This window comes from Papio anubis, chromosome 5, assembly GCF_008728515.1.
Source record: "Papio anubis isolate 15944 chromosome 5, Panubis1.0, whole genome shotgun sequence".
Classification (NCBI taxonomy): Eukaryota; Metazoa; Chordata; class Mammalia; order Primates; family Cercopithecidae; genus Papio; species Papio anubis.
In genome coordinates this window covers 663,550-690,851 of record NC_044980.1, presented here as the reverse complement: position 1 = coordinate 690,851, position 27,302 = coordinate 663,550, and the positions used below count along the sequence as shown (strand labels likewise).

At 48.3% G+C, this 27,302-nt stretch overlaps 1 protein-coding gene across 1 annotated transcript; it reads left to right on the top strand.

Annotated features, from left to right (window-relative positions):
* Window positions 1–3: 3 nt before the first annotated feature.
* Window positions 4–21,240, top strand: TRIP13 (thyroid hormone receptor interactor 13). The gene is made up of 13 exons (XM_003899458.3): window positions 4–228; window positions 1,967–2,132; window positions 3,837–3,966; window positions 4,816–4,871; window positions 5,625–5,715; window positions 8,072–8,144; window positions 11,132–11,195; window positions 11,979–12,065; window positions 12,324–12,430; window positions 14,974–15,127; window positions 17,937–18,049; window positions 19,117–19,186; window positions 20,219–21,240. The coding sequence occupies exons 1-13, from the start codon at window positions 137–139 to the stop codon at window positions 20,312–20,314; spliced, it is 1,299 nt and encodes a 432-aa protein (XP_003899507.1). The 5' UTR covers window positions 4–136; the 3' UTR covers window positions 20,315–21,240.
* Window positions 21,241–27,302: the final 6,062 nt, after the last annotated feature.

The window sequence follows — 27,302 nt, the reverse complement described above, 5'->3', positions numbered from 1 at the left end:
GGGTGGTGCGCCTCGCGCGGCAGATTCGAAGCTAGGGAGGGGCCGGCGAGCTGAGGCGGCGGCTGTGGCGGCGACGCTGGGCGTGAGGTGGCGGCGGCCACGCTCCAGTCGGGTCCCCACTGCTCTTGGGGGCGCCATGGACGAGGCCGTGGGCGACCTGAAGCAGGCGCTTCCCTGTGTGGCCGAGTCGCCGACGGTCCACGTGGAGGTGCATCAGCGCGGCGGCAGGTGAGCCGGTCCAGCCCGACACACCCTCTGGGCACCCACCAGCCCCGACCCCAGCTCGTGCACCGAGCCCGGACCCGGGGGCACTGACTCCTTTGCGACTGAACCCCAGGGAACTGACCCGGCCCGACTGGACCCCGGCGCGCAGGCCTCCGGGCCCCGACCCGATCCTAGCGCAATGACCCAACCCCACCCCAGGGCACTGACCCTGCCGACCCGAGTCCTGCGCGCAGGATCCCAGCTCCCCGACCCGACCTCTGCCCACGGACCTGGCCCTGACCGTGCCCGGCTGTTCTCCAGTGCACCGATCTGACCCTGAGTCACACGTTGGAGGATAGGATGGCCGGGCCTTACAGAGAGCTCTAAAGTCGCAGCCGAAATTGGGTTGTTCTTTGAGCCATTGTTTCTCAGACCTTTTAATTGTTCCCGTTCCTCACAGACTTGATGTTAAATTTTTAGGGTTCAAAGCAAATCCCACTCATTTGTGACCAAGTCAGTTCGTGGGATGGTGGGGCCTATGGGCTGTGCTGCTCCCTGGAGTTGGGGGAGCTCAGCAGCGGGGCCAGACCTTCACAGACCCTCCTCATGACCATGGAGGGTGGATTGAGGTCTAGGGAGACCACCAGCCTCAGAGGGGATGCAGAGGAAGAGACCTTTCCTTTAATAGAACAGTTGTTGACTGGTCACTTTCTAGGTGCTGGAGTTGAGACACGTCAGCATAATTGCACCAGGGCCCAGAGACATCTGCACAAAGCCCCACCACAGCCTTGTGACCCTGTGTAAACACCTTAGAGCTCAGAGACACCTGTACACAGTGTCACCGCAGCCTGGAGACACCTCATGTACAACCACCCCTGGGCCCAGAGACGCTAGGCATAATCGCATCAGAGCACAGCTGCACCTAGAGGACAGACACCTACGCACAACTGCACCAGAGTTCATAGACACCTGCACACAACCACACTATCTATGCATGGTGGTCGCTGCCTTGTAGGGTGCTGGGATGATTGCAGAGGGGCCACAGATCACCTGCCTGGCTCTGAGGAGCCTGTCCAGGAGGGAGGGGAGCCTGTCAGAGGGAGGCAGACATTAAATAGAACCTAAAGGGTGACTGCAGTTGATCAACCCAGTAAGCTGGGACAGTGCACAGCAGGGCACAGAGGTGTGATCCAGGACCAGGTCACTGTTGTAGAAAGGGGAGGTGTCAGGGGGAGTGCAGCAAGGTGGGCCAAGGGAAGCCCTGGATGCCAAGCATAAAGCATTAGATTTTCTCAGCACGAATCACAGCTATTGGAGACTTGTTACAATGCAGACCCCAGGCCTGACCCCACAGCTGTGGAAGTTCCTTAATAATAGTGAAAGCCACCATTATTGACTGCTTACTTTGTGCCAGGTATCGTCCTAAACACTTTGAATGTATTAATGACTCTTCACAGTAGCCCAGCATAGCAAGGACTCTTACTGTTGTCCCCTTTTTCTAACTGGCAGCTGGGGCACAGCTTCTTCAGGGCACAGCTGGTAAAGGACCCATAGGCAAGGGGTGGCTCTAGATTTGGTCTCCAGGCAGGCCAGTTTCAGCCTGTCCTCCTAACTACTGCACTTTCTTATGTATTGTCTGAGTTTTTGAAAACACTTAATTTTAACATTTTGTTTTTGAATTAAAATCATTTATGTGTGTTTCGGTGCTTTTTTTTGTTTTTGTTTTTGTGGTTTTTTGTTTGTTTGTTTGTTTGTTTTTTAGCACTGCAAAGAAAGAAGACATAAACCTGAGTGTTAGAAAGCTACTCAACAGACATAATATTGTGTTTGGTGATTACACATGGACTGAGTTTGATGAACCTTTTTTGACCAGAAATGTGCAGTCTGTATCTATTGTTGACACAGAATTAAAGGTTAAAGACTCACAAGTAAGTTACTAATTTGCTGGGCCAAGAACAGTTAGCTGAATACAAAGGCTGTATCATGAATGTCTTGCCGTTTTCATAGCTTGTTTTCAGAAACGGGTTCACTTCTCTGTTGGTTTGGGTGGCTAGACAAGTTCTTCTCACTAGCTGTCAGGAGCCAGGTGCTGGGAGCAGGAAGTGGCCCTGATGTCAGGGTGCTGTCAGTATAGCAGGGGACAGATCGGAAACCAGGAATGAGAATTCAGTGTTGTAGAATAGTGGACTCTGCTGGTAAGGCCTGTGTATGGTGTCTCATTCTTACAGTCAGCAAATGTTTATGAAGTGCTCACTGTGTGCTAGGGCCATAGGAGGTGTGGGGGCCACAGAGATGAGGAGATGGGCTTGCCTTGTAGAAGTCCTTCATCTCATCCCATGCATGGCCACCTCACCCACCTTGGAGTTCATGTGTATGTGTTAGAGGAGCTTTGTGTGGGGCAATTCTGGCACCAGTACAAAAACAACCTGAAGCATATTTCTAGGGAAGACGTATCACAGCAGTACAATTCCTGTCCTGTAAAAACCAGCTGTGAAGGACAGGCTTGGTACTAAGTTCTGCTCATGAGGTGGACCTCCGCATTCATACGTTAGGACTCATGTTTGTGCATGCTCAGAGCTTTGTGCACACTGAGATCTGATACTGCCATGGTTTTGGCCAGTCTGAGGGAAGGAAGAGCTTCCCACACTGTTGTGGAGGGATGGACACCCTAACTGGAGGGCAGCGGGGCTGCCCAGGGAAAGTTCTAATGTTCTCTATCTGACTGCAGATTCACCTGTAGGAATTTATCTTAGCTGATAATTCTGCAATTTTGTAGATCTTTCTGAACAGATGTTTGTTAGATGCTGTTAATAATAGCCAACAATTTGAAGTATTTTAACTGTCCACCAAAGATCACTTAATAAATGTATGAATTCCATATATCTACACTATGTACAATGCAGCCATTAAAAAGAATGAAATAGATTTCTGTCTACCGATGTAAACATTTCTCTGAGCTATAACAACTGTAAAAAGACACAGTTAGGAAGCCAGCCGGGCAAGGTGGCTCATGCCTGTAGTCCCACAACTGTGGGAGACAGATGGAAGGATCACTTGAGGCCAGGAATTGGAGACTGGCCCGGGGATCATAGCAAGACCCCATCACTAAAAAGAGTTTTTAAAAATTAGCCAGCATGGTGGCGCACACTTGTAGTGCCAGCTACTCAGGAGGCTGGAGGTGGGAGGATCACTTGAGTCCAGTAATTTAATGTTGCTATGAGTTGCGATCGTGCCACTGCACTCCAGCCTGGGCGCAAGATCTTGTCTCAAAAAATAAGTTAATTAAAAAAACAAACAAAAAAAACCCTATGTGGTAAAACTCAATTTTTGGTCAAATCTGTGTGAGTGTATTTATAGACTGTAATAACATCCCAGAGGTTGGATTTAGGGCACTTTTTCATTCTATAGGTAAATGTAGGGCCCAAAGGGCAAGGGATGGGTATTAGCTTTCAGAAGAGCTAATCCTCAATCTGAAATAAAATAACAGCCTTCTCATCTAATCTGAGAACTAGTTTTTCTTGTACTATACATTCAGTTTTTATTTGTGGACCTTAACATCTAATTTGTATGGTTGGAATTAAGTGAGAGATTGTAAATGTGTGTGGATTTATTTGGCTTTTCCCTCATTTTAGCCCATCGATTTGAGTGCATGCACTGTTGCACTTCACATCTTCCAGCTGAATGAAGATGGCCCCAGCAGTGAAAATCTGGAGGAGGAGACCGAAAACATAATTGCAGCAAATCACTGGGTTCTGCCTGCAGGTATGGGGTGTGATGGAAGATGAGGGGAGGCCGAGGTCAGAGGACTGCATACTCCATGCCAAGTCAGTTCACGGGGGGTTCTGTTTGTCCGTTTGTTTTGTGGGATTTTAGGATGTTTTCTCTCTTATGAAATGTAAAGTATATCACAAAAGAGGAAAGTAGAGATTTCTAGGGTGGGACCATACTGTTCCTTTGGGCGGGTACCTCAGAGTTCACGGCTAATGGAGAGTGCCCATGTGCTCTTCTCACATGCCCGGTTGGTCTTTTCTGCTGAGTGGCTCCTTGCTATCTGCTTGGTGCTTCTCCGTAGGCGTCGCTGATGGGCTCCAGCAGGCCGAGCCCAGGGCTTCGTTCAGTCAGCCTGTGGAGAAACCGGTGGATTTAGTGTCTGAACTTGTGTTGAAGCATGGGTAAAAGACAATTGAAAATGGTCATGATCATAAATTTTATAATGTGTTTACCACCAAAAAAATGATAGTTTAATGAAAACATATTGTAGGGATTATGATATACATAAATGTAAAATAAATGACAACAATATTATAAAGATGGGTGGGAAGTTTAAAGTTTTTTTAACAGACCATTGCATATGATAACGAGACATAAAGTGTAATTCTTTGACTCCAATTATCTGCCAAAAGTTATATGTGACTGGCATTTATTTTACATCTTTGATTTTAATAAAAACTAAAATTTGAAGAAAACTTTGCAGAATTTATACTTTCCTGTAATCGGAATTGTAGTCTTACACCGTGCAGCACAGTGGGAAGCTCAGGCTTAGGCTCAGGGGAGACTGGGGTGGCTGCAATTGCATTCCTGAAATCAGGTCTTTGTTTAATTCTGTCACAGCTGAATTCCATGGGCTTTGGGACAGCTTGGTGTACGATGTGGAAGTCAAATCCCACGTAAGTTGCTGTGTCTTTTCCCAGAATGCCCTGTTATTTGAAGAGGAACCGTTACTGTTTTGCTCTCCAGCACCCCCGAGCAACTTGATGCAGATGGATTTTTGGGAGCCCCCGTCTGCTGGCAGCCCTTGTCCTGGACATCTGTCCTCTAGGATTGCTCCAGAGTGGAGCTGGTCTCTGGGGAGCTCCCTGAGGGAGAAGAGGGAAAGGGAGAATGTGAAGGCAACTTAGAGAATTGAACCCTCTGGAGATGGGAGGAGGGAACGTGAGCAGACCTGGTCCGCACAAAGGAAAGGCTAGTGTGTCTTAACCCCTGCACCCTCTGCAACGGGAAGGGTCCTTCCCACACAGGCAGCTTGATAGAATACCATCACGCAGCTGTCCCAGGCTGCTTCTCCACATTGTGGCTCTTGATATTTTGCGAATAATAACTGCTGTATCATTCTAGAGGAAGGAGCTTACTCATTACTTGATAAAACAAACCCCTTAGTGGTTTTGTTTAATGTTGGCACTTTAAATAAAAGTGATCATTTTGTTTCTCTTCTTATAAAAGTAATAGCCAGTGTTTTTCCTTTTCCCTTTTTGAAGCACCTTCTCTTCTGAAATGAAAGCGTTTGGAGGTGATGATCTCTTAGGAGGCGGCCTTGCTTCCTTTGCTCCCTCTTCTCATGTAGGATCAAGCCCTGGGGGGTCATATTTCTTGGGGACCTTTGCCTTGTTGGTACCTTTATCTAGCTCTTTTTCTTCTATCAGCTTCTTGATTATGTGATGACAACTCTACTGTTTTCAGACAAGAACGTCAACAGCAACCTCATCACCTGGAACCGGGTGGTACTGCTCCATGGTAAAGCATGCAGGCTTTTATTTGACCAGATAAGTGGCATGAAATTCAGCCTTTACTTTTACCTTTGTTCTTCTGCAAGGAGTTCCAGCTTTTTGTTTTCTGAAGGAGCCACAGCTGTCCTAGAATGTCCCCTCTCTGTGAAGCAGATCCAGCTCATGACACTTGGGACATTTATTTTTTATTGTTTTTGAGACGGAGTCTCGCCGTCATCTAGGCTGGAGTGCAGTGGCGATCTCAGCTCACTACAACCTCCACTTCCTGGGTTCCTCCAAGGTTCCAGCGACTCTCCTGCCTCAGCCTCCTGAGTAGCTGGGATTACAGGCATGCGCCACCACACCCGGCTAAGTTTTGTATTTTTAGTAGAGATGGGGTTTCGCCATGTTGACCAGGCTGGTCTCAAACTCCTGACCTCAGGTGATCTACCCGCCTCAGCATCCCAAAGTGCTGGGGTTACAGGCGTGAGCCACTGCTCCCGGTCCTTGGGGTATTTATTACTTGGTACTTCATCAAGTCTTCCTGTGGGGTGCCGCATTCCAAGACATCCTCAGATGCCCCAAATGTGGATAGTACTGAACTCTGTGTAGACTGTTTTTTCCTATACAGACTTTCCTATGATAAACCTTAACTTATAAATTAGGCACAGTAAGAGATTAACAATAATAACCAATAGGAAAAGGGAACAGTTATAATAGCTTACAAAAGTTATTTTAAACTTGTGAATTGTTTATTTTTAGAGTGTTCCATATAATATTTTTGGACCGTGGGTGACTGCAGGTAACTGAAACCTTGGAAAGTAAAATCTTGGATAAGGGGGGACTATTGTGTTATTAAACTTTTCCAAAAATTCTGCCTTGTTTCCCCAGCTGATTGTAATTCTTTAGAATTCTGCCTGTTTCCTGGCTGATTGTAACTCTTTAGAATTCTCCGTTGTAGGCCAGGCGCAGTGGCTCGCACCTTTAATCCTAGCACTTTGGGATGCCGAGGCAGGCGGATCACAAGGTCAGGAGATCGAGACCATCCTGGCTAACATGGTGAAATCTCATCTCTACTAAAAATACAAAAAAAATTAGCCGGGCATGGTGGCAGGTGCCTGTAGTCCCAGCTACTTGGGAGGCTGAGGCAGGAGAATGGCGTGAACCCAGGAGGCGGAGCTTGCAGTGAGCCAAGATCACACCACTGCACTCCAGCCTGGGTGACAGAGCAAGACTGTGTCTCAAAAAATAAATAAATAAATAGATAGAATTCTGCCTTGTTTCCCAGCTGATTGTAACTCTTCTTTAGGATGGAAACTTCCTCATATTTCTTTGTAGTACTCAGCTTTACTTTGTGAGGAGTAAACTGAAAAAGCCATATTTTAAAGACATTCTGTCTGGTTCTTCTCAGGAGAAAATATTGATGATTTGTTGTTTTGTTTTGTTTTGTTTTCAATATCACTGGGTAGAATGGGGACACAGGAATTGAGTGGACTCAAGAGTATGAAACTGTAGCAAAGTGTTAAATAGAAACTTGAAGAGTACTTAACTTCAGTTAAGATTGCGTGACGACATGCCCTTAAAACACAATGTTCTTTTAAATAGCAGATATGCCCCACATACTGTCCTCGCAGCACGATCAGAGTAAGCAGCGGGTGTTTTAATTAGTGAATAAGTTGTTTCTGTTTGGAACCAGTTACGTATTTCCTCTTTAATCCTTGAAAATGCTTGCAGAAAGTGAGAGTTGCATGTCTCCATTTTCTGTTAGATGCTTTCCTTTTTTCATGTTGGTCACCTCACAGCTTCTGGGAGGCATCGTGCTAGGGGACGCTTGGCAGGCAGGCCTGCAAGAAGAGCACTGGCCTCTGCCACTCTTCGAATTTAGTGTGGGGTACTAGCCCACTGAGAATCGTCTTAGGAAAGAGGGTGGTTCTGGGGGCAGCAGGAACAACACATGTCAGTGCCTGAGGAGGGTAGGACCCTCCACCTCCATTTATCAAGAAAGGTGTGTTTGGCCTCTGAAAGGTGCCTTGATGAGTGGCTTTCATAGAGGAAGTGTGGGGACAAGGACAGGTGTCAGCAAAGATGTAGGCTAGAAAATGCAATGCTCACTCCCAGTGCTAAGCGGGACTGCAGGCGAGTGCTGGGGGTGGGGAGGCGATAGAGGCTGAGACTAATTTAGTACAAATTAGTAAGAAAGAGGGGGAGACGTAAGTGTATTGGTAATATTTCACAGCATTTAAGCTTCTAAGCAGACTTCATTGTAGTAACAACATCAATAGCTTTTAACTGTATTCCTTATATTTTATGGAAAATGGAAGTTACTGTTGTTTTAAGAAATTTGTTGCAGCACTAAAACATATTTGCTCTGATCTTTGTCACAGGTCCTCCTGGCACTGGAAAGACATCCCTGTGTAAAGCGTTGGCCCAGAAATTGACGATTAGACTTTCAAGCAGGTAACTTGGTAATTTGTGAGAGGAGAGCCGTGGGAATGGGATTTATGACAGGAGGTTGTTTTTTTCCTAAATCATTTTACACAAGTAATAGATTCCTTCTCTCCTTCACTGTAAGTCACTTGATTCCTCTGTATTCAGCATAGTTTTGAGTTATGATTTCAGTCTTTTAAGATTTGAGACTTATTTTATTGCCAGCATAAAATATTCTGGTGAATTGCACTTCAGAAGACTATACTTTCTCCGCCTGCTGGATGGAGTGTCCTGCAGATTTCAGGTCAGGATACTCGGTAGCTTTGCTGATTTTCTGTTCACTCGTTTTATCCATTACTGAGAGAAGAATGTTAAGTCTCTAATTATGGATTTGTCTTTTCCTTTTGAATTCTGTTTGGGGCTTACGGTTTTCGTCATACTTGGAAAATATCTGGTCACTATTTCCTCACCGAATTTCCTTGCCCCTCCCCTTTATCTGGGACTCTGTCTATTTTCATGTTAGACTGATGTTGTTCCACAGGCCACTCATGTGCTTTTTTGTTTTTTTCAGTTCTTTAGAAATATCTGTTTTATTCTAAAGTTTCTGTTGCTGTATTTTCAAGTTGACTGATTTTCTACATCGTCTAATCTGCTTTTAATTCCATTCAGTGAAGTTTTTATGTCTGATAGTGTATTTTTCTGCTTTGAATGTTCTGATTCTTTTTATACTTTTCTTTCGTTATGTTCTTGTTCACATCTTGAACAACTTTATACTAGCCGTTTAAATGTTCTGTCTGCTAATTCCATCATGATTGTCACTTCTGATTCTGTTTCTATTGACTGGTTTTTCTTCTCGTTATGGGTCACATGGTTTTGCTTTGTTGGCATGTTAGGTAGTGTTGGATTAATGTTGAACGTTGTGGTTTGAAGTGTGTGGATTGTGTTTTCTTTAGTGAGTGTTGAGTTTTGTTCCGTTAGGCCTTTCCATTACCTGTGATTTGGTGTGATCCTTTGAGGTTTGGTTTTTTTAAGCTTTGATTGGGAGGAGTTTAGGTTTAGTGTTAACACTAAATTGTGGTCCTCTGGGGTCTACACTGAGTGTTCTGAAGGATCGGTGAGCGCTCTCCACCCCAGCGGTTGGGATGCACTCCTCCCAGCCTGCGTGAGGTCCAGGAGCCCTTCAGCTCACAGATCGTAGGCACCCTTTACGTAGCTGCATGGAATGTCCCCGGCTTATAGGCACTTGAGTATTCATCCAGGACACCGGGGGTGCCATGAGGATTCCTGGGCACTCCTTCTGAGGTATTTCTTCATATTTCCTTCCCCTCTGGAATTCTGTTTGCAGCCTTCAGTCACCTCAGACTCCCTGAACTCCATTCTCTGTCTCCTTGACTCAGCAAGTGGCCATACTCCACTTGGGTTCCCTCCTGTGCCTGTCGTCGGAAGACACCTCCCGGCAGACAGGGCATTTGTAGTGGGTCCCTGGTCTTCCGACTCAGGAGTCCCAGCCCTCACTGCCTGTGTCCAGCAACCTTACCAGATGGTGTTTCATCCATTTTGCCTGAAATGAGGTTTTCTTATTTAAGATTAGATGGTAAATCTGCTTCCTATTACTCCAGTATGACTAGAGGAAATCCTGTGAGGTTTAATTTCATATACATAATTTTAGTTCTTCAAAAATGTCTTGTAAATGTTTTTACATAGGGAAGTTGCTTTATTTTGACCCCTTAGGTTATGTTTAGCAACTTGCCCTTTGCTTTGACATACTGAAATACATGTGTGTTTTCAAGATCTCTAGGGGCATGCCGGCATGGCGGCTCACGCGTGTAATCCCAGCACTTTGGGAGGCGGAGGCAGATGAATCGCTTGCAACCAGGAGTTTGAGACCAGCCTGGACAACATGGAGAAACCCTATCCCTACAAAAAAGTACAAAAAATTAGCTGGGCGTGGTAGCACATGCCTGTGGTCCCAGCTGCTCATGAGGCTGAGGTGGGAGGATCACCTTAGCCCACTAGGTCCAGGCTGTGGTGAGCCTGGGTGACGAGAGTGAGACCCTGCCTCCAAAGAATAACCAAAAAAGATCTCTAGGGGCAGAGAGGGAAACACAAGAGAAGGAAAATGTTATTATTCGGAATATAACTTCTTCCAGTACAAAGATCTGGAAATATGCTTTGGTTTTATGACTTAGAAATGACAAAAAGAAGTCTTAGCAAGCTTTTGTTCCTCACTCTATTAAAGAACCAAAATGTTATATAATTAATTGTTTAATGTTCAATGTAGTTTTTGTTTTGTTAGATTGTCTGTATCCCTTCACTGTTTTATAAACAGTATCAGTAAATGGTCTCTCTCTTTTTTACGTGGAATGCCAGTGATGCTTTTTGAATGTAATTCTTTTTCTTTTGTGGACTTTTGATGTGGAGGAAACTGAAAAGAGGACTTGGAAGTCAGCTTTTCTCTGGCCTCAGTCTTGTTCTCTGGTGATTTAGTCCGCAGCTAAGTGCGCCCAGATCTGTCTGCAGGCTTCTGAACGGATAGGGGAGTGTTCTGGGTTCCAGTCCGTCTGTGTGTGTTAAGGTTAACTTTGGACCACCTGAGCATTCCTGGGCTCTGGGGTCTGTGCTGGAAGGCAGATTATCGTGCTCTTTAGGGTTCTGTGGAAGGAGGGGAAAATGCTCAGCTTCTGCCAAAAGCTCTTGATGCTTCTGTTTTGTTTTCTATGTTATATTAGTACTGCTAGTATTTTTAAACATAGAAATATAATTTGTAAATAGATTTAAAATAGGAATTTTTACTCTTTAACTTAATTGGTACAGTCTGGAACTACTGGTTGAATCTTGTTAGACTTTTTCATAATTATTTAATACACAGAGGGCTGGATTCCTCATTTCTTTGTCAGTAGCTGTAGTTCCCCCGATGCTGGACACTCGAGATGTTGCATTCAAAATGCATGAATAGCTGTCGCTGAGGATCCACAGGACCGATTAGTAATTCTCTCAACTCCTTTTTTCTGTCTCAGGTACCGGTATGGCCAATTAATTGAAATAAACAGCCACAGCCTCTTTTCTAAGTGGTTTTCGGAAGTAAGTTAAATATTCTAATTATCTGGATTGTGTAGCTGAAAAAATGTCTTGTATATTAGGCAAATCCTCCTCCAGAAGCTTCAGGAGAGAACTGGGTGGGAAAGGTGTGTGAGGATCAGGGCTGACTGTGATAGAGAAGGTTCCGGAGCTGGGCCGCCCGGGGACCCTCCCTTGGTTCTCCCAAGACCTCCGACTGGGTGGGATAGGGCATTTGATGGACTTTCAGGAGGGCAGGACTGGTACTCAGGGGACTGCAGCCCTGCCACACATGTCCTCGGTGCTCATGCGCCCTAGCGCTGTGAGCTGAGGGGGTCAGACAAGGTGATGTCACAGGTGATTCTTATGTCTGAGGAGCTGTGCCCAAGTCACCTGGCATCCGGACATCCCTCTGGTGAGGTGAGGTGGGACCAGGCACACAGGGCACAGGAGAGCCTGTGAGGAATGCATCCCAGCCCGTTTGCATCTGTGGTCTGTCTCCTTTCCTCATCAGAGAGGACACACAGGTAAAGCAGAGGTACAGGTCACCCTCACTGTGCCGCCCTGGGCAGGGCAGGTATGGTCTCAGGTCTCAGCACCCTGGCATTCAAAGCAGAGGGCAAGAGTATTAGGCTGGCCTCCTCGCATGCTGCCCTGGCTTCTCTGATTTAGGGAGCTTTCTGAGGGGCCATCAGGAGACAGTGGGCTTGTGGGGACAACCGGGGCAGCAGGCCACGTCAGGGTCCCCCTGTGCACCTGGCGGTGTGGTCCCTGCACGTTGACACTAAAAGGGTGTTTGGGTTCCAGAGTGGCAAGCTGGTAACCAAGATGTTTCAGAAGATTCAGGATTTGATTGATGATAAAGACGCTCTGGTGTTTGTGCTGATTGATGAGGTAGGCATTTCCAGATAAGGACATTCATGACAATCGCCTTTTGCTGTTGTGGGGACACAGCCTGTTGCTGATGCTCCTGGCTTTGCCTCCCTCCCTCCCTGCATTGTGCGCCTTTCCGCCTTCCCGCAGCATCTGCAGGCTAGGCATGGGAACACCCATTCATTCAACTTTTTCACGTGCTCAGGGGGACGTATCCCCATAGCTGCCTGTGAGGTGCCAGGCCCTGTCCTTTTTGACCCCATTGCTCCCTCCCAACAGGTGGAGAGTCTCACAGCTGCCCGAAATGCCTGCAGAGCGGGCACTGAGCCATCAGATGCCATCCGCGTGGTCAATGCCGTCTTGACCCAAATTGATCAGATTAAAAGGTAACCAGGACATGCAGCGATTTTCCCTGAGAAGTGATGAGAAGTTTGTTGCAAAGAAATGCGTGATACTTGTACAACTCTAGATCTTAGTCCCCAGTTCTTTTACCTAAAAGTGCATTTGGCATTGAGTATTGACTCCTTTTCCACATTGGAGGCAGCATATCGTAAATGCTTTTTAAAGAAATTGTTTTTAGTTTATTAAAAATGTAAAAGAAGGCTGGGCATGGTGGCTCACGCCTGTAATCCCAGCACTTTGGGAGGCCGAGGTGGGCAGATCACGAGGTCAGGAGATCGAGACCATCCTGGCTAACAGGGTGAAACCCCATCTCTAGTGAAAACAAAAAAAATCAGCCGGGCGTGGTGGCGGGCGTAGTCCCAGCTACTTGGGAGGCTGAGGCAGGAGAATGGTGTGAACCCAGGAGGCAGAACTTGCAGTGAGCCGAGATGGCACCACTGCACTCCAGCCTGGGCCACAGAGCAAGACTCTGTCTCAAAAAAAAAAAACGTAAAAGAAAACTCAGGCATGCTAAGAATTTTACGTAGCACAGAAAAGCATGAAATGAAGAACTGCTACATTCAGGCCTTATACCGCCCACTTCTGTCCTATCCCACCCAGTGTCTGCACCAACTGGTGCAGCTCGTAGATGAATGGCTGTCCCCTGCTCGCCCTGCTGGCCCAGGACAGAAAGCTTCATGGGCGGATGGTCCATATCTCCACAGTCCAGCCTCACAGGACCAGGGCCTGTTGTCAGTGTAGCCCAAGTTGATCAAGCTTAAGGAGGGACAGCTGCTGGCCAAATTCCCAAGGAAGTGATGGGCAAGCTAGAACCTGTATGTGCCTGTGTGGTGCTCAGCCAGGACTCAGGTTCCTTCTCCGAAGTGCTCTTTCTGCCCTCAGGGTGCCTGGGGAGTCCCCGGCATTCTCAGAAGCTGGATTGTTGAGTGTGGGGTGACAGCAAACTGAACTGTGCAGAGGAACATTTTGTCCAGGCCATGACCACTGTCTCACCACAGATAACGTATCTGGCTTCCTGAGAAGCGCTCGTCTTGGGGTCAGCTGCAGGAGTGTGCAGGTCCTGGAGGGGGGCCTTCCCTGCCTCTGACTTCCTTCTCCTTGTGTCCACTTCCTTCCCTACCCGGCTTGTCCCTCAGTCTGCTGCAATCTGGCTCCTACCCCCACCACAGCCCCGCAGCCCCGCATTCACACGAGTGCTCACGTTTCTCTTTCTGGAACTTTGCACAGCGCTGATACCCTGATGGCCCCTTCCCTGAGTCTCTTTGTGCCTCCCTCCCTGGCCTGCATTCTCCTGTCTCCCTGGTTTATGCTGCTGGCATCTCTCCTCAGGGAGGAGTCTACACAGCCTGGCTGAGGCCTTCTCTCCTGGCATGTGTGTGTTCCTGGTGTGTGCCCCTTCAGCGTAGCTCAGGGTTCTGTGGGGGGAATCCCAGACCTGTACATCCACCTGTGACCAGACATCACGGCTTAGATGCCCAGGATGTCAGGCACACTCCCACACTGCTCATTGGGCCCCAAATCCCTCACTTCCTGGGATTCTGCATGACACTGACGGCCTCACTGTGCACCTACCACTCAACCAGAGGATGGAGGTCACCGTGACTTCCCTGTCAGTCACAAGGACGTGTGGCTCAGGAGGAAACAAGGAGACACCCTTGCCTCTCTTGCCTTCACTCCCTCGTGCTCCTGGTTCCAGCCCCTCTCTAGAGGACTCTTCCTTTCCCCCGCCAGTCCTGTCTACTCCTGCGTCTCTGGATTGTCAGCCCCTGGGTCGTGATCGCCAGGCCTAGGCCTCCCTCTGGCCCTTCCTGCAGCCGCACCCTCCTGGTGCTGGACTGAGCAGCTGTGAGCCCACCCGGCCTCTGTACCTTGTTGTCTCTACCGGGGATCCATATGCTCCCTGCCCTGCCTCTGATTAACTCACCCTGGCTCACAGGCACAGGGCCTGCCCTCCCTTGTCCAGGGTCTAGGTGAAGCTAACCTTCCCCAGGCAGCAAGGGCAGCACTGCCACACATGCAGCCAAGCCCCACCAGGCCTGCACAGCATGCTCCCTGGGGACACCTTGTGCCTGCTCTGTGCTGGCTCATGCTGGGCCCTTGAGACCAGACAATGGGCTGTTTCTGTGGAGTTTCGACACTAGAGGGGAAAGCAGATCATAAACACGGGAAGTAACCCAGCTCTACGGTGTGTCCAGGGATGATGAATGGCCATGCCCAGGTGGATAGTGGGCACCAGAGCCTACAGTAGGTGGCATAGGCAGGAACACTGTGCAAAAGTGAGATCTTTGCCAAGGTTGAAGACAGTGAGGGAATGAGCCAAGTGGGGCTGTAGGAGAATTCCTGGAAGGCCAAGTGGCAGCAAGAGCAAAGGCTGGGGGCATCTGTGTGACCTGTGTTGGCACAAGGCCCCTTTCCTTCCTGTTGGCAGCCTGCTGGTCATCGTCCTGCCAACCCCCTTGCCAGACAGGATAGAATTGGGTCACTGACAGCCATGATGACTGTGGTGCTTGCTTCTCGGCCACAACAGGCATTCCAATGTCGTGATTCTGACCACTTCCAACATCACCGAGAAGATCGACGTGGCCTTCGTGGACAGAGCTGACATTAAGCAGTACATTGGGCCGCCCTCTGCAGCAGCCATCTTCAAAATCTACCTCTCTTGTTTGGAAGAGCTGATGAAGGTACGTTTATCTTTTTTTTCCTGTTGATACAAATGGATTTCTTATGTGTTCTTAATTAAGATAGCTTAAAATAAGCTTGTTTCAGTATGGAGGATTTCAACATACGCATTAACTCCCTTCTTAAATTGAAAACTAGTTTTGTATGTGACAGGTTGAGCTGATAGTTGAAACTAGGGCCACCGACTCAATATTTTTGTTCTTTTGGCACAATACAGTCATCATTGTTCATTATTTGAGGTACCAATCAATGCAGGGCACATCAGTGACCGGCTGTGCTCACCAGGCTGGCTGCACAAATCCTGGTTCTCAGCTTACTCTGGGCTTTTCCAATGCCCTGCCTCTTGCGGGCCTGGATCCTTACCTGAAAGAGCAAGTAAGGGCATAGTACGAACTGGCAGTTGTGGTCACGGGGTCCATGTGATGTCATGTTCTTGAGTCGCCTGTTGTGATGATAGGCAGGAACGCCATCACCCTGGGCACAGTGACGCATGTGGGGAGTGTGTGTGAGTCAGGGACGCCGTCCCCACGGGCACAGTGATGTGAGCGGTGTGTGTGAGTCAGGAACGCCATCACCATGGGCACAGTGACGCATGCGGGGAGTGTGTGTGAGTCAGGGACACCGTCACCATGGGCACAGGGAAGCCGTTGCCATGGGCACAGTGACATGTGCAGTGAGTGTGTGTGAGTCAGGGAAGCCATCGCCATGGGCACGGTGGCACATGCAGTGTGTGCGAGTCAGACACCGTCGCCCTGGGCACAGTGACGCGTGCGGGGAGTGTGTGTGAGTCAGGGACGCCGTCGCCCTGGGCACAGCGGCGCGTGCGGGGAGTGTGTGTGAGTCAGGGAAGCCGTCGCCATGGGCACAGTGGCGCGTGCGGTGTGTGTGAGTCGGACACCATCGCCCTGGGCACAATGACGCGTGCGGGGAGTGTGAGTCAGGGATGCTGTCACCAGGGGCACCGTGGTGCATGTGGTGAGTGTGAGTCTGGAACACTTTCGCCATGGGCACAGTGATGCGTGTGGTGTGTGTGAGTCAGGCTAACAGGGAACTGCCCCATGCTTGTGTTTCTGCTGCTCTAGCCCCTGTGGGAACAGGCCTGTCCCAGACAAATCATCCTGCGGGAGCATACCTGGACCCTTCGTTTAGGGGAGTTGGACAGTAACCAAGCAAACCAGTGAATGGGGATTTAAACAGTGATGAGTTTAATGCCGTTGTTTTCACTTGTGGGTACCACAGAGCAGGGGCCTTAACAAGGACGGCACTGCCTGCTTGGACTGGGAACTGGTCTCAGCCATGGACCCACGGGGCCTCCCCGGGTCAGCACTGTCCGGGCATGGTTTTCTCAGGGGTTGGGGAAAGGAGACGGAGCTCTGTGGAGCTTTGGCTGGAGAACACCAGTGATCTGAAGACTGATTTTACAGCAGTTTTGCTGCCAAGGAGCCCACGTGATAGCAGATCCTGCGAGGAAGTTGTGTGTGTTGGGGGTCCTCACACACCTTCAGTGTGGGTTCCAGCCTCGCAATGTGACATTTATACACTCATACACTTGTGCTGTGAATCTAGGGGATGTTTAAAGTTTTAGCTAAGAGGGATGGACTTTTTCTGGGACAGTGTAGGACAGAGGTAGGGTTTTTCTGTTGGTTTTTTGTTTGTTTTGAGACAGAGTCTCACTCTTGCCTAGAGCTGGAGTGCAGTGGTGCGATCTTGGCTTACTGCAACCTCCCCCTCCTGAGTTCAAGCAATTCTCCTGCCTCAGCTTCGTGAGTACCTGGGATTACAGGTGCAAGCCACCACACCCGGCTAATTTTTGTATTTTTAGTAGAGACAGAGTTTCACCGTGTTGGCCTGGCCGGTCTCAAACTCCTGACCTCAAGTGATTCGCCTGCCTCAGCCTCCCGAAGTGCTGAGGTTACAGGTGGGAGCCACCGTGCCCAGTGATGGGGTAGTTTCTTATTTTAGGCAGTTTATACGAAATTCAGACATGCAGATGTCACGGTGGATATTGATCTGGTCTCGAAAGCTGTGGGCATGGAAGTGGGGACCCTGCACTGTTGAGGCCAGCAGGGCCTGGAGAGGTGTCGAGGGGAGGCCCAAGCACTCCAAGCACAGACAGTGTGTCTTCATTTTGCTTACACCCCTCAACAAACCTCCAAAATGTTCAGACAATGCTGTTTTCTTCCTTCTCCTGGTTCCTGAGTCAGAACGGTTCATATTGGAATTCAGTCATAGTAAGTCAGTGTGCCCACCTGACTGTTGGCAAGGCTACTTGGAAAAGCATGACTTCTAAGAAAACTGATCTCTGAGGTGAACTTCTGGTGCCCAGCTCCTCGGTCAGTCAGACACTGTGTCGTGCCGCCAAACAAGCCTCACCCTTAAAACAGACAAACTAGGACCCTGCTTTGGAAGTCAGTGGAAGTCCTGGCTCTGAATCCCAGCTCTGGCCACTGTGGGCTCTGACGTCTCCGAAGGTGACAGAGTGGACTGAGTGCCTCCAGGTCCCTTCCCTTCCTGACACACAGGGAGGAAACGTTTTGGCCCGAAACACAGAGGAGGCTGTGTTGCTACTGGTTTCTGAGGCATGTTCCGTTATTTGTATTTGTTTGAAAAAGCAGAATGTGTACGCTGAGGGGCATGAGAGAGCAAGCTTGTTCACTAGTGCAGCTGTGCATCTTGAGTCATCACTGTCTGGATTTCTGTGAGACGTGACATGGTTGATACTTTACCTGCAGGTGCTGTCCCTCTTGCCAACGGTGCCTACGCTCAGGCCTCTGTGGACTCTGCTAACCGCCTGTGCCTCTGTCTCCCCAGTGTCAGATCATATACCCTCGCCAGCAGCTGCTGACCCTCCGAGAACTGGAGATGATCGGCTTCATTGAAAACAACGTGTCAAAATTGAGCCTTCTTTTGAATGAAATTTCAAGGTGCAAATTGACCTCATTTTTGTAATCAGGACGAATCCATTTGTGATATTGACTAGGGAGTCATTGTTTCCTTTGAGGAGACCAGGGAGGGCTCTGGGTGTGAACTCTCAACACCCAGTACAGGTGTGAACGTGCATGTACGTGTGCACGCATGTGAGCAGAAACACTCAGCACAGCCACCTCCTTCCAAATGTGTAACCCGTGAGCCCGGAGGGCGCTGGCTCATGCACTGGAAGCCTGCGACCCTACGGCTGACGGCACTTCCAAGGATTCGCAGAGTCCACAGAAAGGAAATGGCTTTGGGGGTCCGGAGAGGGTGGAAGGGAAGATGGGGAAAATGATATGGTGCCTTGAAGGATAGAGTTTGGTTCCAACAGGAGAGAAATCAGGAAGGCTGCTGGAGCAGTGTGTTCAGGTAACCTCCTAGTGGGTTGCAGTGCAAAGGCTAGGGAGGTGCCGGAGAGGCGGGGGGTGGAGTAGACAGAGCCTTGGGTTTCTGGCCAGAGTTTTAATTTTATTTTGAAGTTGGCAATAGTGTGGAAGGCTTTAAATAAGGGATAACATGAAGAATGCAGTATTTTTTAAGGATTTGGATTATCCGTTGAAGAGATTTAAATCAGTTAAGATGAGAACGAAGAACAGTTCAGAGACTTCTACAAAAATTGAAGATGTGAATCCACCCATTATTTGGGGAATCTGTGCCTCCTGACCATGTGCCCGCTGCGTCGTGCCCTACGCCTGGTGCTCCCAGGCAGGTGATGCATTCCCTGAGCGCGAGGATGCTGGCCCTGGGCCAGGGCACAGAGGTGTGCCTTGGGTGTGCTTCAGAGCAGCGAGGACACTGCCTCCCGAGCAGGAGCTGAGGACGGGGAGAGACCGGCAAAGGGATGTTCACAGGACAAGGCTGAGGAGACCAGTGAGGGGCAGGAAGTGCCCTGTGAGCCCCAGGGTGTGCCTGGGGTGCTTTGGCTTGTGTTCCCAGGGATGCCTTAGCCAATGAGGAAAATTAGTCCTGAAACATGTGATTGTGTAAATTGCTGTCTCTGAACTGGGTTTTCTTGACACAGGAAGAGCAAAGGCCTCAGCGGCCGGGTCCTGAGAAAACTCCCCTTTCTGGCTCACGCGCTGTATGTCCAGGTGAGTCTCCACTGCTGTCCTCCAGCACCCACCCTGTCCACAGGTCTCAGCCTCGCTGGAAATTCCACTTAGTAGCCCTGGGGTATCAGCCTTATTTTATCTCAGTTTCCAAACCACAGGGTCCTGGGGCAGGAGGAGGAGCTGACCTTGGCACCGAAACACTGGGGCTGTCAAGTCCTTTGGGAGAGGCGGCTATGCCACGTGCCTCTGCTCACACGCATGCATGCACACACGTGCACGTCTGCCTCTGTGGTGTGCTGAGCTCATGGCCGGGGTCCTCGCTGGCCTCGCCAGAGGTTTGTGCTCTTGCAGTCTGGGCTCAGCCCACACAGAGCAGGACCTGGAGCCACAGCTTCACCCACTGGGTGCTGGGCCCGTTGCAGACGCTTCGGCCCAGGGCACTCACCCCTCTCCTGCACTGTGCCCAGCAGCTGGTTGGGGTAAGGACTCAGTGTCTGGCAGAGCAGATACACTTACATCTGAGAAGAGAAAACCCCCATCTTGGAATGGTTCCTTTCAAATCAGAAGTGACCCAGGCTCTGGTCAGTAGCAGCCTCTGAGCTGGACACGGTGCTCAGCACAGAGGTGACAGTGGCCATGGACCATGAGTGGGAGCCTTTTGAGCCAGGGAGGTGACAGCTCTGGGCACCGGGACCATGGGAATTCTCTGGTTATAAGCCCGGGACATAGGGTGGGTCCTTTGGAAAGGACTCCAGGGTCTGCTCCCAACAGCTTCTCATCCTTCTCAGTGTGTGGGTGGCTGCCTTGGTGCCCCCCTGCCCACCCCCGCGGCTGTTTCTGACCTGTAGGACGGGGGGAGGGTCACGTAGCCACCTTGTTCGCCTTTTCTGAAGTAAAGGGCATGGCTCATCTGCGCCCTGGATGTGTGTGGTGCGCACTCACTGCTCAGCCCATCAGCTGCAACCCCCTTCTGCACTGTCTGCACTGTGGGTGGCGGCAGGGGCTGTGGATGCCAGGTGGCCCCACTAACAGTGAGTTGAGCCCTTCCAGCGATGACCGTGTACCTTCCAGGCCCCCACCGTCACCATAGAGGGGTTCCTCCAGGCCCTGTCTCTGGCAGTGGACAAGCAGTTTGAAGAACGAAAGAAGCTTGCAGCTTACGTCTGATCCTGGGCTTCCCCATCTGTGCTTTTCCCATGGAGAACACACAGCCAGTAAGTCAGGTGGCCCCACATGGCCGTCTCCCAGGGAATCCCTTCTGCAAACATTGCTTAGACTGCAAGCTAGAAAGCCACCAAGGCCAGGCTTTGTTAAAAGAAGTATGTTTTATTTATGTTGTTTTAAAATGCATACTGAGAGACAAACCTCTTGTCATTTTCACTGTTTGTAAAAGATACTTCAGATGGTTTGTCTCCTTGTGAAGAACCATCGAAATGTGTTTGTTCCCAGCCCACTTGCAGTGGATGGGATGCGTAATGCCAACAAGTTTTGTTTAACAGCAAAAAAGGAAGATTAATGCAGGTGTTACAGAAGCCAGAAGAGAAACTTTGTCATCCTAAAGAAGCATATAATCATAGCATTAAAAATGCACACATTACTGCAGGTGGAAGGTGGCAGTTGCTTTCTGATATCAGCTCGTTTGATTTAATGCAAAAATGTTTTCAAGACTATTTAATGGATAAGAAAAGTCTATTTCTATATTATACCAACTGAGAAAAAAAGGGTCGGTAAAGTATTCTTTCATAATAAATCATCAGACATGGTCCCATTTGCAGGAAAAGTGCAGACTCTGAATGTTCCAGGCAAACGCATGCCGAATGTCCCTTGTCACCCAGTGTGGGCACCCCTGCATTGCTGAGATGTTTCTGCCCATGGTTTTGTTTGTGCAATAACGTTATCACATCTCTAACGAGGATTCACGTTAATAGAATATAAAATAAATGGGTCAGTTACTGGTCTCTCAGAATATTATGTTTTGCTTTTATCTCACACTAAAATAAATATCATTAATGCTTTGCATGTGAAATTCACTTTCGAAAGAACATGTTACATTTTGTTTTAGAACTTTTTAAGTATTAAAATATTTTTTAGAATTTTCTTGTTTTGATTCTAAGTATCTCTTCCAAGTGCTTTTAATTTTACTGAAGATTACTCACATGATTACTTAACTTTAAGCCTGATTTATGCTATGAGGACCTTATGGTGTAACTGCATCTCCAGAAGAAGCTGGGAAGGTGCCAGCGACCCAGGTGCAGATTCAGGAGGAGGATCACCAAGGCCGAGGCATAGGCAGGTTCTGGTCACTGCGCCGTTTGCTAGGCCCTGGGGGTGGCAGGGTGAGAAGTGGGCCCAGTCCTTGCACGTCGGTGCTGTTAAAGGATCTTTTCACCAGTGGGTACGACCCTAACAGCTCCCCACCTCCACTCTCCAGGAGTCAGCTTGGGGTCCACAGTGGCATGCGGCCTTCATACGCAGAAGTTCTTCGAGAAATTTAAAACTGTTGGGGTGGGGTATAGTGAATAAGCCAAAAGACTCATCTGAGAGTAAAGGCAGTGTATTAGGGTTCTCTAGAGGGACAGAACTAATGCAATAGATAGATACATATATAAAGGGGAGTTTATTAAGTATCAACTCACATGATCATAAGGTCCCACATTAGGCCATCTGCAAGCTTGAGGAGCAAGGAGAGCCACTCCGAGTCCCAAAACTGAAGAACTTGGAGTCCGGTGTTCAAGGGCAGGAAGCAGCCAGCACAGGAGAAAGTTGTAGGCTGGGAGGTTAGGCCCATCTCGCCTTTTCACATTTTTCTGCCTGTTTATGTTCTAGCCGCACTGGCAACTGATTTGATTGTGCCCACCCAGATTGGTGGTGGGTCTGCCTTTCCCAGCCCGCTGACTCAAATGTTAATCTCCTTTGACAACACCCGCACAGACGCACCCAGGATCAATACTTTGTATCCTTCAATCCGATAGACATTTAGTATTAACCATCACAGGCAGACACATGTCTAGAAGACAAAAGGTGCAGTATTCTTGCTGCAGAAGAAAAGAAAAAATTGCCAAACCTGAATTGCCGAGAAGGACATAGCTTGGAAGGCATCACAGAAGGCTCCCTGCAGCTGTGGAGGGTGAGCGTGGGTGAGGTGCTGTGGACCCCAGCTCCAGTATCACTGGGCAAGTCTTGACAGGACACCGAGGTCATGGAGGTCAGCCTTGTGGAGCCCACTCTGTGCTCAGATGAGATCTGCTGGCTCCAAACAGCTCAGGCCATCTGAGTTTGTGCTGTTTGATTTGCTTGTTATATAAAATCAATCAAAAGATAGATAAGTGATAAACGTGCCATTTCATTTACGCCACTTCTGGAACCGCACTTGAATTCTGGAGGCCGCTGGCTCGTACGTCTCAGGCAGGCCCACTAGATGTGGTGGGACCTGGCAGTGGCAGGGACTTATCATGGAGTCATCACAGGTGTCAAGTTCCTGAAAATAAGATAACCTGTGGCAGGGAAACCAGGCTGTGTCCTTGAAGTCCTTTCAGGCTATTAACCAGAGTGGGAATTCAGGGAATTTCACATGTCAACAGTAGGATGATTGTTGTGTTTAACTGCATGACCTCTGCAAAATGGGGATAAGAGATCAACTGATAACAAAGTACTTGCCCGAGTTCAGAGACCTACCACAGCACAACCTTACTAAGAAATAGAGGTTGAAAATGGCAATTTCAGTATAGAAATAAAACTTTTAAACATATTCTAGTAGTTTTTTGATAGCGTTCTTAACGATTTTTTATGCACTTAATTGTGCCAGCTGTGCATAAAGACAATTTGCTTATTTTTTTAATCTATGCTTTTTTTTTTTTTTTTTCCCCCCATTTTCTTGCCTTGCTGCATGGGCCATGACACGTATGAAGTTGAATGAAAATGCCATAGTGGATGTCTTGGCCTCTTTCCTTCTGTCTGTAAGCTCTGGAGCGATGTGCCACTTTCATTCAAGTACCAGCTTTAGGTTTCAGAGATTTTATCTATTGTTTGTTTTCTATTTTATTAATTTGGCCTTTAACTTTCTTTTCTTCCTTCTACGTATGTTAGATTTGTCCTTTTCCCGGCTTCTTAAAGTGGAAGCTGAGCCCCTTGGTTGAGAGCTTTGTTTCTCAGCATTGAAAACATTCTGTTTGCACATTGCACAGCTGCTTCCCGCAGATAGATGGAAATGTGTGACTTTTCATTCATCCTGTTCAAAATATTTTCCAATTTCCCATGTAATTTCTTCTTGGACCCATGGGTTATTTAGAAGAGAACTGTTTCGTTTCCAAATACTTGGGGATTTTCCAGATAGCTGTCTGTTACTGATTTTCTTTAAATTGGTTGTGGTCAGATAACATGTTGTATTATTCTAAATCTTTTTTTTTTTTTTTTTTTTTGAGACGGAGTCTCGCTCTGTCGCCCAGACTGGAGTGCAGTGGCCGGATCTCAACTCACTGCAAGCTCCGCCTCCCGGGTTCCCGCCATTCTCCTGCCTCAGCCTCCCGAGTAGCTGGGACTACAGGCGCCGCCACCTCGCCCGGCTAGTTTTTTGTATTTTTTAGTAGAGACGGGGTTTCACCGTGTTAGCCAGGATGGTCTCGATCTCCTGACCTCGTGATCCGCCCGTCTCGGCCTCCCAAAGTGCTAGGATTACAGGCTTGAGCCACCGCGCCCGGCCTATTCTAAATCTTTTAAATGTATTGAGAGTTATTTGGTGGCTCAGCACGTGGCATGCTCTGGAAAGAATGCACCTCCTGCCGTCAGGCACAGTGGTTCCTACGTGCCAGTCGGGTGTCATGGCCTGTCACTGATTTTCTTCCCCCTACTCTGTCAACTGCTAGGACAGAAGTGTTGGAACCTCCACTGTGAGCGTGGATTTGCCTGTCTTCTTTCAGCACCATCGGCTCCTACACTGTATTTTGGAGCAGTTGGGGCGTAAACATGTGGGACTATTGTCTTCATTGTAAATTGGTGCTTTATCAAGGGATTTCCTCTTTTATCCCTTGTTCTAATGTCTACTTCCATACTAGGTTAGCCACGCTGGCTTTGATTAGCATTTACGTGGTATCTCATTTTCCATCCTTTGACTTTTAACCTATCTGCTTTTATATTTTAAGTGAGTTTGTGGTAGTTAGCATATAGTTGGGTCTCATATTTTTATCCAGTCTGACAGACTGCCTTTATTTAGAGTATTCACCATTTTTGCTATTCATTGTTCTTTGTTACCTCTTTTCCTGCCTTCTGTATTAATTGAATATTTTGAAGTATTCCATTTTATCTCTACTATGGATTTACTTCCTATATATCTTGTTGTATTATTTCGGTTGCTCTAAGACTATACTGTCTGATGTGGTAGCCACTAACCACAGGTAGCTGCATAAATTAATTAAAATTAAATTTAAGTTCAATTTCTCTGTTATGCTAGCCACATTTGAAATGCTCACATGTGGCTAACAACTAACAGTTGATATTGTCACACAGGTGATTGAAATGTTCATTTATTTTTAGTCTTTTTTCTCTTTGCTTCCAGTGTGAATACTTTCTATTCCTGTCTTCAAGTTTACAATCTTTTTTCTCTCTACAATGTCTAATCTGCTGTCCTGTCAGTGAGATTTTCATTTTGTGTAGTTTACTTTTCATTTCTAGAACTTGTTTGGTTTGTTATATCTCCCTTTTTACTTACATTCGTGTTTTCCTTTATATCCTTGAGCATAAAACAAGCATTTCTCTAAACTCTGTAATGTCCTTGTATTCTAATCTCATCATCTTTATCATTTCTGGATTATTTCTCCTGACTGAATTTTCTTTCCTTCAGTTTATATATCACAATTTGCTACTTCACATATCTAGTAATTTTTTACTGGATGCGAGACATTGTAAACCTTATATTGTTGAGGGCTAGTTTTGTCTTCCTTTAAAGAGTGTTCAGCTTCGTTCTAGCAGGTAGTTTGGTTACTTGTGGGTCCATGTATGCCCTTAAGTCTTGTTTTCAAGCCTTGTTGGGAAGTCTCAAGTAGCTTCTCCTCTGGAGCTGGTTTAGCCCACTTTCAAGACGTGGCTCCTCTGGGTATCCACTCTTGATCCTTGTATACTCTTGTTCTTGGTATATGCCGAGCCCTCCTGACTCTGGCTGCAGGACCTGGAGTGCTTCCTGCCCTGTGTAAGCTCAGTGGATCACTTTGCTTACCGCTTCTTGGTACAGTTGTCCTCTGTATCTGTGGGTTCTGTGTCTGTGGATTCAACCAACCACCGATCGAGAACATTTGGGGAAAAAGCAATTAAAAATGCAATGCAACAAGAAAAAACAATACAAATTTTAAAATAGCGTAACAATTATTTACATAGCATTTACATTGTGTTAGGTATTAGAAGTAATCTAGAGATGGTATAAGGCAGCAGTCCCCAGCCTTTTTGGCACCAGGGAACCCAGTTTTGTGGAAGACATTTTTCCACCAACCTAGGGGTTGGGGATGGTGGGATGGTTTCAGGATGAAATGGTTCCACCTCAGATCATCAGGCATTAGATTTTCATAAGGAGCACCCAACCTTGGTCCCCTGCATGTGCAGTTCACCACGAGGTTCATGATCCTGTGAAAATCTGCTGCTGACCTGACAGGAGGAGGAGCTCAGGCAGTAATGCTCACCTGCCATCGCCTGCCACTCACCTCCCCGGTGTGTGGCCCAGGGGTTGGGGACCCCTGGTATAAGGTACATGGGGGGATGTGTGTAGGTTATAAGCAAATACTACACCATTTTATAGCAGGGATTTAAGCATCTATGGACTTTTGGTATCTGAAATCCCCTGTGATACTGAGGACCAGTTGTAACTATCCTTTTCCCAGGAGCTGTTTTCTGCCTGGCCTTGAGGAGTTTTATCCCACTCATCCACAGGTCAGGATGCAGCCCAGTCTTCCAGAAGGCCCATGCCGCTGCCTGGAGCTCACTCTCTGGTTTCTGGCTCTCTGGTACTGTGCCCCCAAGTTCCAGCAGCCCTGTCCTTGCTGAACTCTGACCTCTGTGCCTCCTCTCCGGAGAGGCTTCTGGGCAATGCTTGCCCCTCTGCATCAGACTCCACAAATCACATCCAGGTGATGTGATGGTAGGGCCCCCACATCACAGCCCTGTTGCTGCTGCCAGTGTCTACAACAGCTTTTCCATGTGTCTCTCCTGGGTTTCTGGTTCTTTATGGCGGGGAGTTAAGTCTGGACTCTGAACTTTCATGGCTGGTAGTAGGAGCCGTCGTCCGTGTTTCATTTGGTGAGATGATGACATTTCCAGGTGCAATTCCCTCCACTCTGCCTTCGATGCTGCCTTCATCCTCAAGCCAGCCTCGCTCATGGTCATGCATGATAGTCAGCAGCCCCAGGGCTCCATGCTTCCTTGCTCATATCTTGGGGTAGAGAAGGGAATGGCATCAGCCCCTCAAGCTAGACAGGCCACCTCTGAGTCCAGAATGCACACCTCGGGTCCCTGGACCAGCTGCTGTGGCCCGGGACAGCACCTTCCTGATTGGCTGGACCCAGGGTCAGCGAGCTACAGCCCTCAGCCTGAGTCTGGCCTGTTCCAGGTGTGGGGACACACAGCAGCAGCCCAAGGTGTCTGGGTCACTCCAGGGTGGAGCTGGTTCCATGAGCAAAGTTTTCTGGACACGGCCACACTTGGTTTGAACAACAGCAGCAGCGTCAAGGGGCTGACAGAAGTCACGGCTCACAAAGCCTAAACTGTCTGCAGTCTGGCTCTTTAAAGAAACATTTGGTAAACAATGCTCACAGTCACGGAAGGCCATGGGCAACCGCTGGGCACCCGTTCCTCAGCGTGGCCTCAGAAGAGCTGCCATCCAGAGCCACGCCTGTGCCCTGTTCCCTTCCAGCCCATCCACCTCCCACTGCAGTCAAGGCCCCATCTGCACCATTTGCCATGGCGTGCACAGGGTGATTCACACCTTTCCCACTGTGCCCTGTGGTCACTGGTCAGGGACGAGGTCATGTCCTCAGACCTCAGAGACACAGCTGCTGAGGCCATGGCCCTTAAGGAAGGCCCCGCCAGAGTGGCCTGGGGATGTCCAGGCAGTTCCGGAAGGAGTCCAGAGCGGCTGCCCTTGAGAGGGAGGTGGATGTGCCCTGAGGAGAGGCAG

Excerpts from the sequence above, each read along its gene's own strand:
- TRIP13 (XM_003899458.3), top strand. The coding sequence starts at position 137 with ATGGACGAGGCCGTGGGCGACCTGAAGCAGGCGCTTCCCTGTGTGGCC. Across the intron at positions 12,431-14,973 it reads CAAATTGATCAGATTAAAAG|GCATTCCAATGTCGTGATTC; the intron begins GTAACCAGGACA and ends CGGCCACAACAG. Across the intron at positions 19,187-20,218 it reads CTCACGCGCTGTATGTCCAG|GCCCCCACCGTCACCATAGA; the intron begins GTGAGTCTCCAC and ends TGTACCTTCCAG.